General features: G+C 51.6%; 4 protein-coding genes across 4 annotated transcripts; all 4 read right to left on the bottom strand.

The window, feature by feature from the left end:
- Positions 1–848: 848 nt before the first annotated feature.
- Positions 849–2,420, bottom strand: KY384_002827 (uncharacterized protein; the record flags this gene model as incomplete). The annotated part of the gene is made up of 2 exons (XM_044811349.1): positions 849–1,752; positions 1,804–2,420. 2 exons carry the CDS (start codon positions 2,418–2,420, stop codon positions 849–851), a joined length of 1,521 nt encoding a protein of 506 aa, XP_044672232.1.
- Positions 2,421–4,773: 2,353 nt separating this feature from the next.
- KY384_002826 (uncharacterized protein) lies at positions 4,774–5,234 on the bottom strand (the record flags this gene model as incomplete). Its single annotated transcript, XM_044811348.1, has 2 exons — positions 4,774–5,016; positions 5,082–5,234. 2 exons carry the CDS (start codon positions 5,232–5,234, stop codon positions 4,774–4,776), a joined length of 396 nt encoding a protein of 131 aa, XP_044672231.1.
- Positions 5,235–5,980: 746 nt separating this feature from the next.
- KY384_002825 (uncharacterized protein) lies at positions 5,981–6,836 on the bottom strand (the record flags this gene model as incomplete). Its single annotated transcript, XM_044811347.1, is given in 2 exon segments — positions 5,981–6,035; positions 6,052–6,836. 2 exon segments carry the CDS (start codon positions 6,834–6,836, stop codon positions 5,981–5,983), a joined length of 840 nt encoding a protein of 279 aa, XP_044672230.1.
- Positions 6,837–8,230: 1,394 nt separating this feature from the next.
- On the bottom strand, positions 8,231–11,204 carry KY384_002824 (uncharacterized protein; the record flags this gene model as incomplete). Its single annotated transcript, XM_044811346.1, has 3 exons — positions 8,231–8,389; positions 8,428–9,083; positions 9,776–11,204. The coding sequence occupies 3 exons, from the start codon at positions 11,202–11,204 to the stop codon at positions 8,231–8,233; spliced, it is 2,244 nt and encodes a 747-aa protein (XP_044672229.1).
- Between the last annotated feature and the right edge of the window lie 1,651 nt (positions 11,205–12,855).

Raw genomic sequence — 12,855 nt, 5'->3', positions numbered from 1 at the left:
CCAACGTGCTTATCATAACGTGCCGTCCCGCCAAGCTTGCTTCATGTTTCGTGGCGTACATGCCCAGACCCGTGCCACTCTGGACAAGCGAGAAGCCAATATTGAACGATTCAATGCCAAGTAAAAGGAAATTTCAAGTACAGCTGAGGATCTAGAAAAAATATGTCTCAAGATCCGAACCGTTCAGACCCGGTACTCAAATTGCGTACATGCCAGGCCTGGCGCCTCGAGGATATTTAACCCATATCAGCACATAGTCATGTAGCAATGGGCTGATATGACAGACAGCATATATATGTAGAGAGATAATGTTACAGCGCCGTCGACATGGAAGGGGAGAGAGGTGCCAAATTCATGGCCAGCGTGACCACCTAGTGCTCTGGCTCGCCGGCTTTGTGTCGCGAAAGGTACTGGCTCCCAGCCTCGACAGCTATGAAGTAAGTGATAGCAATTCCACCATCTTCCCTTCGGTCAAGTTTCGCTACTCGCACTGAATAAACGTCACATGCAGGCAGCCTTTAAAATTCTGTCATTTAGTTTTTCTGGCCACCTTGCGTATCAAGAATGAGCATGCTGAAGTACGATGTGGCATTGAGCGATTGGAAACACTCTCGCGGAACGGAAAGTGGAGAAAAGGGCTTGGGACTTTTCCATGTTCTTCACGCTAAGAATACTTTAAATGGTCTTAATGTAAGTTCGATTTTGCAACAGAAAATTGTTCTTCAGTCGTCAATTAACACTCAAGGCTGACGACGGTCGATCGATAATGTGTAGGGGAAAAAGCTGAATGTACCATCTATTTCTACCACCCCAATCAACTTTCAACGAAGAGAGACATGCGCACTTTTTCAATCGTCCACCCATCCACTATTTCTACAATCCTCAGGGTCCCTCGGCAATTGCGGCTCCGTTCCCGGAATCGTGTAAGAATCCGGCCATCCATGCTGCTGATAACACGTGCACAGACCCCAGAAGACAATGGGATCGATGACCGTATCATCGACATCCCTCTCCGTGGCATCAGCAAGATGCTTCCCGGCACCCATAGTGAAATCGAAATCGCAAACCGGCAGATTGAAGAACATGATATCTTTAGCCGCCACATCGGTGGGGTAGGTCGTCAGATGCTGGATGGTGGCGCCATTCTGGTCCGTGAACGGGAAGCCGTGTTCATCCCACGTCTTCTCCACCGCGAGCGCAATGTCCGGCAGCTCCAGTCCGTAGTCTTTGAGATGATTCGCGTTCTTCGTCCCGTCGCCTGCGGTTCCGGTCGGGCCGATGCCGAACACAAACCAGGACCGCCTTTCGAAGCGGCTGTAGTCGTCCGGTTGGTCGCCGTTCACGACCGTGACTTGGAAGCGCGCGAAGATGTACGCGACTCCATTGATGCAGGCGGTTTGGTCCGGGAACGCTTTGCAGGCTGCACCAGCGCCTTTACCGTAGGCTTTGTCGGTGATTTTTATCACAAAGACTTGGTCTTGGGCCCAGAGGGCGTTGATGGCGGAGGCGGCGAGCGCACCGTAGACGCCTGGGTTGATGGTGCCGACTTCGACGTTTGTGGCAAAGACGCCGTGAGAAAGTTGGGAGACTATGAGGGAAGGGTCATCGACGTAGCTACGGCCTTGTTGTCCAGAGTTGTGCGCCGATGGAAGGGTGTGGAAGGTATCTTTGAAATAAGTGTCCAGTGCGTCTGAGATCTGCGTGAATGCCTGGCCCACGGCAGATTGCACTTCACCCCATTGCTTAATAGGGCTGGTTTTGGTCAGTGTTATTTGGATATGTTTGGATGTGTTGGCGACTTACTCTGGTCTTGTAAGGCCTGCTTCCGTGAGAGCTCCATTGATGATTGATCCTGCACCTGCAACAACAGCTGCTGGTGGATAAGCTGCAGATATAGCAGCCGCAATCCCACTGAGGAACGAGATAGGGAAAACCAGATCCGAGAGGTCTTCACGCGCCACATAGAATTGAGAAACCAGGTCGCTGGTCTGGAGACCAGCAGCGACTGTGCTAGTGGTGAAGGTACTCTGCAGTTTGCCCAGGAATCGTGCAAAGTGTGTCATTGCGAACCAAGCGAAATGAGCTTTCGGATGTTCTTTGCAGAGATTATAGTCAAGACCAGTCCCAGAGCATCCGGGGTCGGAGATCTCGTCGCACTTTTCTCCACCGTCATTGCCCATCAAGTGCAAGATGAGTGATTGATAGTCTCCGACAGGCTGAGTCTTCGCCGCGTCATAGTGCCAGTCGTTGTCTTCAACAGCTTTCGTACTTCTTCCGTTAGCACAGTCCAATGTCTGGAGATGGGGACCATACGCTTCAATCATCCAATCGACCATGTCATATTGGTTCCACGAGTCTGCGTTGCGCGTATCTGCACCCACTTGATTGCCGCTAGGCTGCCCACAGATGACTCCGACCATGTCCTCGGCTGCTTTAATCGCCGCGACTTGCTCGACGGCCTTTAGTAAAACTGTGATATTTGGCGAGTCTGCCGGCTCTGGAAATGGAGCTGGAACCGCAAGCGCTCGGCACGCTGGAAATCTTAGTACGGAAATGGCGAGTGGAGTAAGGCCTCGTACCGTATACCCCACATAGGAGCAAAGAATACATTCTTGAACGCATCCTCATTTTCCAGAATCTGTAATCATGCAAACATTCATGGATGGGCACGCTCGAGCGATACCAAGATGCACGGAAGCGCTTGGTAGATAAAACGAAGAATAGGCCCTAGGCTTCACTGAGCAGATACGATCAAGAAGGGATAAAGATATGACAAGGAGATTGAGGCCTTTTATATGCATATGCCAACATGTTGGTCGTTGCCAAGCCAAATTTGATCACGAGATATCGTTCTTGTTGCAAGAGAGAATATCGCAAGACTAGGACCTTGACGCGAGAGAATGGTTAGACATTGGCGTCAAACATATCAACAACAGATTGAACATTGCAAGCAACGGACGAATCAACAGGGCAGCCCAACTGTAGAATCAGTAATGTCATAAGCCTCCTGCATGATGGCATGCTTTGAGTTGGAACGGGCAAGGGTACGTCACCTCATTTCGCAACGGTCATGACTCGTTCAGAAATGGTTGCCTATGGTAATTTTGATGCACTACATGATTGTGGGGAAGTAAGCCTCAATCTCCAGGCTATTATGTTGGAAAGCCAACCTTCGCCAAGCTTGCCAACGGCGGGGATGTTATGACAGGGTGATTGATTTGCTTAAGGACCTGGAGAACTCTTGCGATTGAGCCAATGAGGAGCACAGAGAACATGCATCTTTATGAAGCTCGACTGGTGTTTCAAGGATACCCGATGATCCAGACTTGGCATCCAATTTCAGATGATATTCTGCTTGCAACAATGACGTGGAGGTCTTTGAGGCTGATGAAGGCTCCTGATAAGGTTTCAAATAGTCTTTTACCAGCGAGCAGTCATGGTCTGCCCATCGTGGCCCTAGAGGAGCAAGAAGAGATGGGTCGCCACACGCCTAACCTAAAGATCGCGTCGTTTGTTTCGCATCGGGGAGACAGGCAGGTAGTACCGTATGACGTCGATGGAAGTGGCTATCCCACAGGATCTTCTGGAAAGCTGATCCCGAATTTTCATTGTCGACCAGACTTGTTAAGACCAAGTAAACGAATTACAAAATTTGCGCCGTTACGTCCTCAAGGTCATGCCTCGAGGGTCTCTACTGTGGACAGAGAGGGGCAGCAATCCGGCCCGATGATTTTGTTGTAATTAGATGACGTTAGTAAGGATATCACGGATAGAGGGAGGCTCCGCGCCCAACACCAACATACTAGCATATCCGGGGGCGGATAGACCTATCGATGATTAGGACTAGCCTAGCTTATCCTTTGTTTCAGCTTTCCTGCGGTTCTTCATGTCCTGGGGAGAAAGCCAGAATCACGTCTCTTGAAAGGAAGACGACTTGCGATAAAAAGCTAATTGTCACTCTTGAGTCTCGGTAATAATGAAAGTGAGGAAGAGTTCGATGAGCTGCGGTTGGTGAACCCAGTAGTAGTCTTTGATGATAATGATCGTCCTGAGGCTAAGCTAGTGTGCCGAGACCTGGGGAACTACAAACCAAACATCAAACACAGTTTGGGGCTAAATTTGGCAAGCACGTGACTTATATCGTGAAAAGGAGGAGATTGCGGCGTGGGTCGGAGACTCCGTTGACTGTGCCATATGTTTGTTGTTGTACTAGCAGGGTCCGTACTCACTCCACTGTTGGTAGAGGCAATCTTGAGCGACAGGAGCCTGATATATTGTTGCAGAGAGTCTTCCAAGGCCATCGACATTGCGCTGTTACGAGAGGAGATCCCAACCTATAGACAACATGTGTGCACCATGTCAGCAATGCAACAATCAGTGGATATGATCCAAATAACAAGCCTTGACCAAATGTGGGCTGTTCAGCACTACAATCGTTCATCTAGTTCGTGCGAGGGGTTGTCCTCCAAGCTGCACTTCAGCACGTCATTCCCCAGGCCATTTGGGTGGACACAACACATCTGACAAGCAGGTCCCTCGCTCTTGAGATTTCAACAATGCGTGGAGATAGACTTCTCAAGCCCAAAACATTTCCTACCATGTCGTGTGCAGAGATAGTAAAGATGATAAAAAATGACTGCCGATTATCTCCTAGAAATGCCGGGTGTCGGAACAACAGAGATGCCGGACCGTCGCGTCCACATGGATCGCGTCCTTATGCGTCGTGTCCATATGCCTCATCATTCTTACCGCGCGACCTTCTCTCTCCCATAATCACACAGCAATCCCCCTTTCGCGATCCAAAACCGTACACACCCACCCCGGCATCATAGTAAAAGTCTTCTTCTCCGTGAACCGCTCCTCATCTGGCACCAGACGCGCTAAATACTCAGGATCCTCAAACAACTCTTTGATTTTCTCCTCGCTCTCCGCTTCCAGCACCACGATACCGTCGTAGTCGGAGACGGATTTGCCATCTGTGATGTACTGGGAGCGGGCTTGGGGGTTTACGTGGATCTGGAGTGTTGGGACTTGTCTTTGCGTGGAGGATGGGAAGCGGCGGAGGGGAGGGAAGGGCATACTTGTTCATATCTCAAGATATTCCTCTTAAAGATTGGGATGGATAGCGCGTTTTTGGAGTGCTCGTCTCGCCAGTACGCGTCGAAGTCTTCGAAGGACATGCCTTCTTTGCGGTAGAAGAATATGAGGAGGAGTGCGCGGTTTGGAGATGCCATCGTTGTTGTTTGGTTTGAAATGAGGGGCTTTGCTGATTGGGATTGTTGATTAAGCTACGGCTTTTGAGGGGGACTGGGTTGTCGTCGACATTAACAGTGGTTGCTAATAGTGCAAATCCGGGGAAGAACAGTAGGTCTCGCTATGGAAAGTGGATTGGTGAGAGAAGGGTGTTATATCGTGGTGATGTCATGCCGAGGTCATAGCTGATCCTGACTCCTTCGCTCATCAGCGAGTCTACAGAATACAAAGCATGATTGAAACGTCAAATGCCCGGCGCCTACTGACCTGATGAAACAAATGAGGAGTCGCTGGCTCTCGCGAAAGACGTGCCTACTGATGGAACATGCTGATGCAAGAGAGACTGTCGATGATCGGGAAGACGAGAAGAGAAACATGGAGAACGACCTGACGAGGAATTCTTGCATGAGCATTCATTTTTGGAGTCTGGCGCTGGGCAGAAACCTTTCTCGAGTGCTGCGAGCGAGATTACCTCAGGTAAAAGAGAAATATCTTGCACTATCCCAAACTTCAATGGACCACCTCACCGCCCACCACCGCCCCATCACCTTCTCTCCTCCATCGCAAACTCCTTCCCCCCTTTCCCCCCTTCCTCCCCAACCCAAACGGCAGCCTCTTCTCCACCATCCCCGTCAACTTATCGCTCCCCTTCCCCACGACCCTCCCAACCGCCACATCCAGCAGCGCGCACAGCACCACGATCCCCATAAACACCGTGCCCGCAATACTACACCCCATCCAATTCTCCCCCTTCTCGCCTGCACCCCCAATCCCTTATGCGCCTCAAAGAAGCCGCACAGCTTCTTGCACAAGAAATGCACCAATATCGTGCCGAGCAGTAGACTCAGGAAGGCGCCGAGCGCGCTCGCGAGCGTGGCGTAGCGCAGCATGTTACTTTTGGAGGTGGGCGGGATGGTGAGGGCGGAAGTCAGCAAAGAGAGGAAGACGAGGATCAAGGCCACGATGTACAGCGCGGCGATGATCTTGGAGAGGAGGGTTATAGCTTTCATAGCGAAATCGACGGGGTCGGGGAAATGGAGGTTGGTGATGAAGGCGAAAGGGTCGTCGGCGGTGTGGCTGGAGTTGGCGGTGGTGGTGCTGGTGGAGACGTTGTATTTGTGGTTGGGCTTGTGGTTGGAGCAGAAGGTGATGTTTTGGCTGCTGGTCTTGGTGTAGCGACCGGAGCAGTACGTCATCAGGTGCGCGAGGTAGAAGTCTTCGATGTTCAGGGTGGAAATGGTTTCGTTGATGAAGGTGCTGACGATTTCGGCGGTCGCGTTCTTTAGTCCGTCCTTCAGCTTTGTGCCTGCGTCTTCGATTGCTTTCTTGCCGTCGTTGACCGTGTCGGTGATGTTGGCTTTGAGATTCTTGATGGCTGCGGAGGGGTCTTTGATGGCGTCCGCGGCGTTGGAGGCGAGATTGTCGCCTTTATCCTCGACTTTCTTGCCTGCGTTGGTGATGTCGTCGCCGATGTCTCGCGGGAGCATGGTGCTGAAGTTGAAGGATGGGTCTGGGGGAGGGAGGCCTAAGTCTTTTTGGAAGGTTTCGCTAATACGGGATGTGTTGAGGGTGTAGAGCTGCATGTTTGGGAGCGTGCTGGGGTTCGTGCCGGCGAGCAAGCAGCACATCGCCAGGATGAATGCTACGGTACTGCAGAATAGAGCTGCCGCTGGAAGGGCGGCGCGGTAGGCGGCGAGCATAATGGCGAGTCTGAAGAGTTATGCCTAACGAAGGTTTGATTAGGATTAAGTCTGGCCAGCAGACGATGTATATGAAAATGAGGTGAAAAGAAAGATTGCAGGAAAATAACAATGCTCGCCGAGAGAAATTGGATGTTCAAGAGTACAATGAGAAGAGAGACGAACGGTTCTTGTACAAAGAAGCACAATGGCTTGGTGTTTCAGCCTGTCCAAAACAAAGAAGAGACATGAAGGACAGTGGAAGCTTGAGGTGACACCAGGTCACAGGACATCAAGCTTGATTTGAGCTCTGAAGATATGGCAGGCTTGCAAGACCTGGCATTCTTCACTGTTGCCGCAGTGCAGTGGTAGTGCAGTCGGTTGATTGGCTGTTGTTGTTAGCTGGTCGTGCCTTGGCCGGGGTAGCGCCTGATGCTATTTTTGACCCCAATTGCTGCACGACTTCATCTCTCGTCCAGTCTTCACGTTGCGCATGCGAGCAATGAGACGGATGCTGATTTGATGATTGTTCTGTTGTGGTCGTGACGGTGGAAAGTATTGTGGTCGCCCCAGCTGTTCATTCCACACCTGAATTTATGGGTGCGCTCCGGGGCTGGAGTGCCAAGAAAGTCCGCCTAAAGCTGGTCGTCGGGGGGCGTCTCCTAGGCCTCGACGGCGTTCTTAGAGTCTTCATGGCCTTGTTTCCGGAAAATGCTCACCGCCATCGCCCAGCTTGACATTAAGCATTTACAGGTTTCCCATGAGGATCTCTCTCGCAAGTGCCTTGATATGCCGCCCTAAGTCATAGCTAGAATCACCTGATCCCCTTCATCAGGACTTTGGCGTCGGTCAAGAATTGCCTCGGAAATCGCGACGTACTACTGCGTGGATCATACTGCACAGTGCGACATCAGTGATGCTGCAGGGCGCGATGGCATCAAAGCTGGAGCCGCTCATCCAGAAGGCGCTTTCGGAAGCACAGTCAAGCATTGAAGGTAAGGGGGAAAGAGGCTGACCAGACGTCCCTTTTCATTGAGGGGTATCGCACTTTTGCCTCCTTCTCTTAGAATCTTTAAAGGTTATTATTGAGCTCTGTGGTCAACACTTCCTAACGTAAAGAACAATCCGATCATAACTACTTAATGAGACTGTCAGAAACCACTGTCATTGACCCAGATCATGGCCCTCCATTATACATTATTACTTGGTCAAAGGTTTCAAGGAACCACCAGCCCTGTAGCGAAACCTGTACCTGTCAGGCTCCGCACCTCGCACCGCCATAGTATCCCACACCCTTCTTACTCCATGACCGCCGCGCACTGCGTCACATTCCCCGCCGTCCCTGCCGTCCCCGGCGACGCCGCCGCACCCCCCTGCCCCTGCCCCTGCCCCCCACCAACAGCATCCGTCAACGTCTTCAAATTGCCCGCATCGAATGTCTTATAACACCCGGTCGGCTTCCCCCACCATCACAATACCCATAGTCAAAGTAAACAGCGCCGAGGCCCTTCCCCTGCATGACCGCCACCGCGCCCGCCACATCCGTCTCGGGCGCAGAATTATAAACCCACACGGCGGACTTCCCCAACCGCGCCTGCGGGAACGTCGCAATAGTATCCGCGCCATGCCACTCACCGACCGCATTCTCAAACTCCACCATGAAGTCCGCGACATCGAATAACTGCTCGGGCCCCAAGGTGCCAGGGTTGAAAGCCACATGCCCCGCCAACCCGGGCTTCTGTCTCGCATAATTCGCGACATCGGTATAGTACTGGATTTTTGAAGCATCGGCCTGCGCGTCCCACATACTACTCACCTCGTCGAAGAAGATGCCCGCTATGCTGATGTTCTCGGGCACGTGCGTCGCCCATGATGCGTAGGTGTCGACTTCGGCGTGGACGTCCGCTTGCGCGCGGCCGGCTTTGCCTGTCTTGACGTACCCGTAAGTGAGGGCGTTGGCGTAGGTGTTGAGTTTTGCGACGCCGTCGGTGTAGACTTGCGCGGATGGCGCGCTGCCGGTGGTGCCAGGGCCCGAGTTGGGGTTGATCACGATGTGCCAGGTTGTTGAAGGCGAGGAGCTGATTGCGGTGTAGACGTTTTGCCAGGAGGCGTCGGGCCAGGCCCAGAGGGGCAAGAGGATTGAGAGGGCGGCTACGTGGGGTGTGAAGAGGAGGAGGAGTGTGGGGATGAGGGAGCGGAGAAACATGGTATGGTCAGGTTGGGTGGAGATGTGGAATAGCGAGGATCTGACTCAGTCTGCTGCACGAGTAGACAGCGGAGTGTCAGATGTTACCGGAATGTCTTGGGGTATCGTTGCGTATTTGAGCCTCGTGGGGGGTCTCATAGCCTTTTTCGGTAATGAGGGTGTGACACGGGACGGGATATGGTTGTTTTGCAATGTTGACAGGAAGCGATATGAGAAGTTCCCCACGCGAAGCCACAAACCGCCTGACGTACATAGCAGCCGCATGTTCATAGGGGAGTAGTGCGTGACATTGTAGCAGATTTCGCCGATGATGCTAGATCAGCTGGTTTTGGTGTCGTCTCACCAGCGTGATATAAAACACATCGGGTTCGGGAGATTTACCCGCCAGGGGTACGTTCCTGTTGCGCACAGTGAAACATACGATTACTTCCCTAAGACCATGAAGACCGACGTTCCTGTACCGAGGTCACATACTTCATAGCAAAACTCTTTGATAGCACTCAATAGCTAGTTGCACGCAGCACCAGGGTGCTTTACTCTGAGTAACCTGCTGAGCTAATGGTTGCCCACGTCGACGACATATGCTTGCTACTCGAGTTGTGTTCTGATATTTCATCAGTTGACTTGGCCTACTAACGATGAAATGTGCTTCCTTCGCCAGCCTTGAGACTGCCCCGTTCGCTTTGGAAAGAGGCAAAGTTCTTGAACGACGCATCACCTTTAAGTCGCTCCATACTTTCGGTCTTCAAGCCCATCAAGACTTCTACGGCGTCGGGCTTGTGAGACGTCCGAGGCAGCACAACGCATAAGCCATGAAAGCGCGCCGATGGAATCCTCACGAAGTCCACTTTCCCACCACAAATACCACTACCCCAATCCAGGTCACAGATACCCATCTCCCTCCAAGTAGTGATTGCCAGATCATTGCCCCACACTTTGAAGGAAGGGGTGATGAGACTAAGGTCAGGCAGCTGGTTGACTTTGTGGATTAGATGACGGATGTATTCATCGTTCACAGAGAGAACGGAGCGACGTATTGCGACTGCGATTTCGGCCAGCGACTCGGTGGCATCTGAAAAGAGTGGGGGCATGTCTATTTCAGTAGCAGTGTAGATGTTCACATTACCCACGTACTCGTCCGATAGAGGTGGTTGCATCCTTGACCGGCCATTGACAGCCATTCCTACGCGAGAAGTGGTACCGAAGTGTGCGTCTGGGGACTCGAGTCGTGCTTTTGTGATAGCGCGCCATAGCCCGGCGCAAAGTATGTCGTTGGTTGATACCCATTCATTCTTGCCTCGCTGCGATAGGTAGGTATTCACGTCGACCTTCAATCTTTGCAATGTCTCGTTTTGTATCGTAAAGGTTGCTGTTGTCATCTCGGTTACCGCCACAGTGGGTGCACTCTGCTCTTCCGTCGTGCTATCCTTTGAAGGAGTAGTAATCTCATATCCTGCCAATATGTCAAGACTCGTGCTTGGCTTGCCGCTCTCTAATAGGACATTGCGGTCTGTCGCTACGGGAGATAAAAGCTTCGGCCCATCGGCTGGGTTTTGCAGAAAGTTACAGCATTCACTCCATACTTTCAAGATCACACCAGCACCAGGACCATCAAAGACAGAATGATGGAAACATGCACAAAGTATCAGGCCGCCAGCTATGAAGTTGGCTTGGGCGGCAAAAACAGGCGCAGGGTTGCTGAGGAAGGTTGGCAATGGTGCCAGATCTTCCCCATCAAGCTCAGTCATTGGCATATCGCGTGCATACAGCTCCAAATAGGATTTCATGGGCTTCCCATCTTTCAAGGTGTAGTCTCTAACCTGGAACAGAGGCGGGTTCTTGATATCAGTGCGCGGCTGCACAGCGACTTCGCCAGCACGTTGGCCTGTGGTGAATACTTCACCTTTGAGCACAGGTACTGTCTCCACTAGGCGAGAGAGCCCTTCCCTGAGTATGGTATCAATTGAGGACACTTCATCCTCGCCTTTCCTTCCAAATGTTAGCAGTAGGCGAGTGTAGGCTGGGGGCATTAATAGATCAAGAGCGGTCAATCTTGTGGAAGCCATGACAGGCAGTTGTGACAAGATCCTGATGAAAATTGGAGGAGCCAGAGCACTTCAATTTAAAGCTATACGAATTTCGTCGGCATGCAAACTGTGACTCATCTTTTAGCTGCATGGAAAACAGCGCGGTAGGCGTTCCGTGAAGCCACCGATGAGCTGGTTGAGCCACACAGTATCACCTCTTTCGGCCAATCAAGGGAGAGTCCCGGAATGTGAGAGAAAAGCTGTTTTACGGCGGGCTATTCACGCTGGAAATGGGCGAGATGTCCCTGGGCTGGAGTCTTGGAAGCGATTTTTTGGTCGAGAACTCCTTGCAACAGTCCAGATTGCATGCATGTTTGCGATGCGCAGACTGTTCCTCTATGAACTAACCTAGGTCTCGAGCTCACGGGGCAGTTCAAACGGGAGGTGAGCTATGGCTTTGCTGACGCGAGGGACACGATCATCGTAATTAGTCACGACTCGAGAGAGATGCTTTTCTGTACGAAAGTATAAGAGAACTCGGAGGTACCAATATTGTGTGAACTGATAACGCTGTCGTTTACGCGGAGCGCAACATTTATTGATCCTTAAGGGCGGAAAGTCTTAGGCACTGGCACTTCCGAAATTGATTCCAAAAGAAGTCGTCAGACTCCCAGAAAAAAACGCAGAGCACGTCACTCTCTCGCCTGAATCTCGGCGGAAGGTGCACTTGTCCGCAGCTTGCAGCCATCGCAAGAGGCGCTGTCATGTCATCAGTCAAGATATTATAATACTGTCCTGCAAGCTCCTTCAGGCTCTTGCAACTATGCCCCTTGAGAGCGCCAGACTCTGACTGCCAGTGGACGCCTTTTCCTAGGCCAAAGGCACTCGGAGGGTTGGACGAAATTACTCCATATTGGGACGCGATTTGAGCCTCCCTTGTAGCCACGTAGACGGGTTTGCGGCTGCGGTCCTTTTGGTTTCTCTTCATCTGGTATAGTATTCTCCCAAAGATCATCCGAGATTGATCTTGGCCTACCAAAAGAAGACTTGCTCCTCGGTTCAATCCATGCAGCAGCAAGCACGTCTTGTGGCTTCGCACCCTCATCTTTCGCCTCTTGCTTTCATTGCGACGCTCCAGCGCCTTATCACCAAACGCGTTGCCAACTCTCTTCAGAAGGTCTTCCCCATCTACCAGCTGTTTTTCATTGTATACTCCTCTTCGCAAAAGTCTTCAAGACTTCGTCTATGAAGGCATTCGGGCTACGAGAAGTTCGTGCCAAGGTTGTGCCTGCTGGTATTTGGGTCATTGCCCCTTGTACGAGCTTTCATGTAATGCCTGAGGTCCGCCCTGTCCCATCGCATCACTGTAGCGTAGGCTTTGAGCTTTGGAGACTAGCGGCGAGAAGGGCTCTCGTTGGATCTTTCTGAACACCGTCTCTCCGGATTTAGGCTGTCACTTTGCGATGTCGCAGTACCCTCGTAGCGACAAGGTTTGTATGGGTTGAAAAGAGGAGGACCTTTCATCTCAGAAGGATGAGCATACTCTTTACCATGCTCTTTACCATGCTCTTTCTGCCCATTCGCAAGGTTCACTTATGTAGGGTGGACGCCGCCTCGTAGGCTCCGAGCTCATATAGGGTGAAGGGGAGGGTATCCTTATTCTTAAGCTCAGCCGAAGCTTCCGTTCCAA

This window comes from Bacidia gigantensis (assembly GCF_019456465.1).
Source record: "Bacidia gigantensis strain McMullin 20006 chromosome Unknown contig_156, whole genome shotgun sequence".
Classification (NCBI taxonomy): Eukaryota; Fungi; Ascomycota; class Lecanoromycetes; order Lecanorales; family Ramalinaceae; genus Bacidia; species Bacidia gigantensis.
This window is presented reverse-complemented; position numbering and strand designations above follow the sequence as displayed.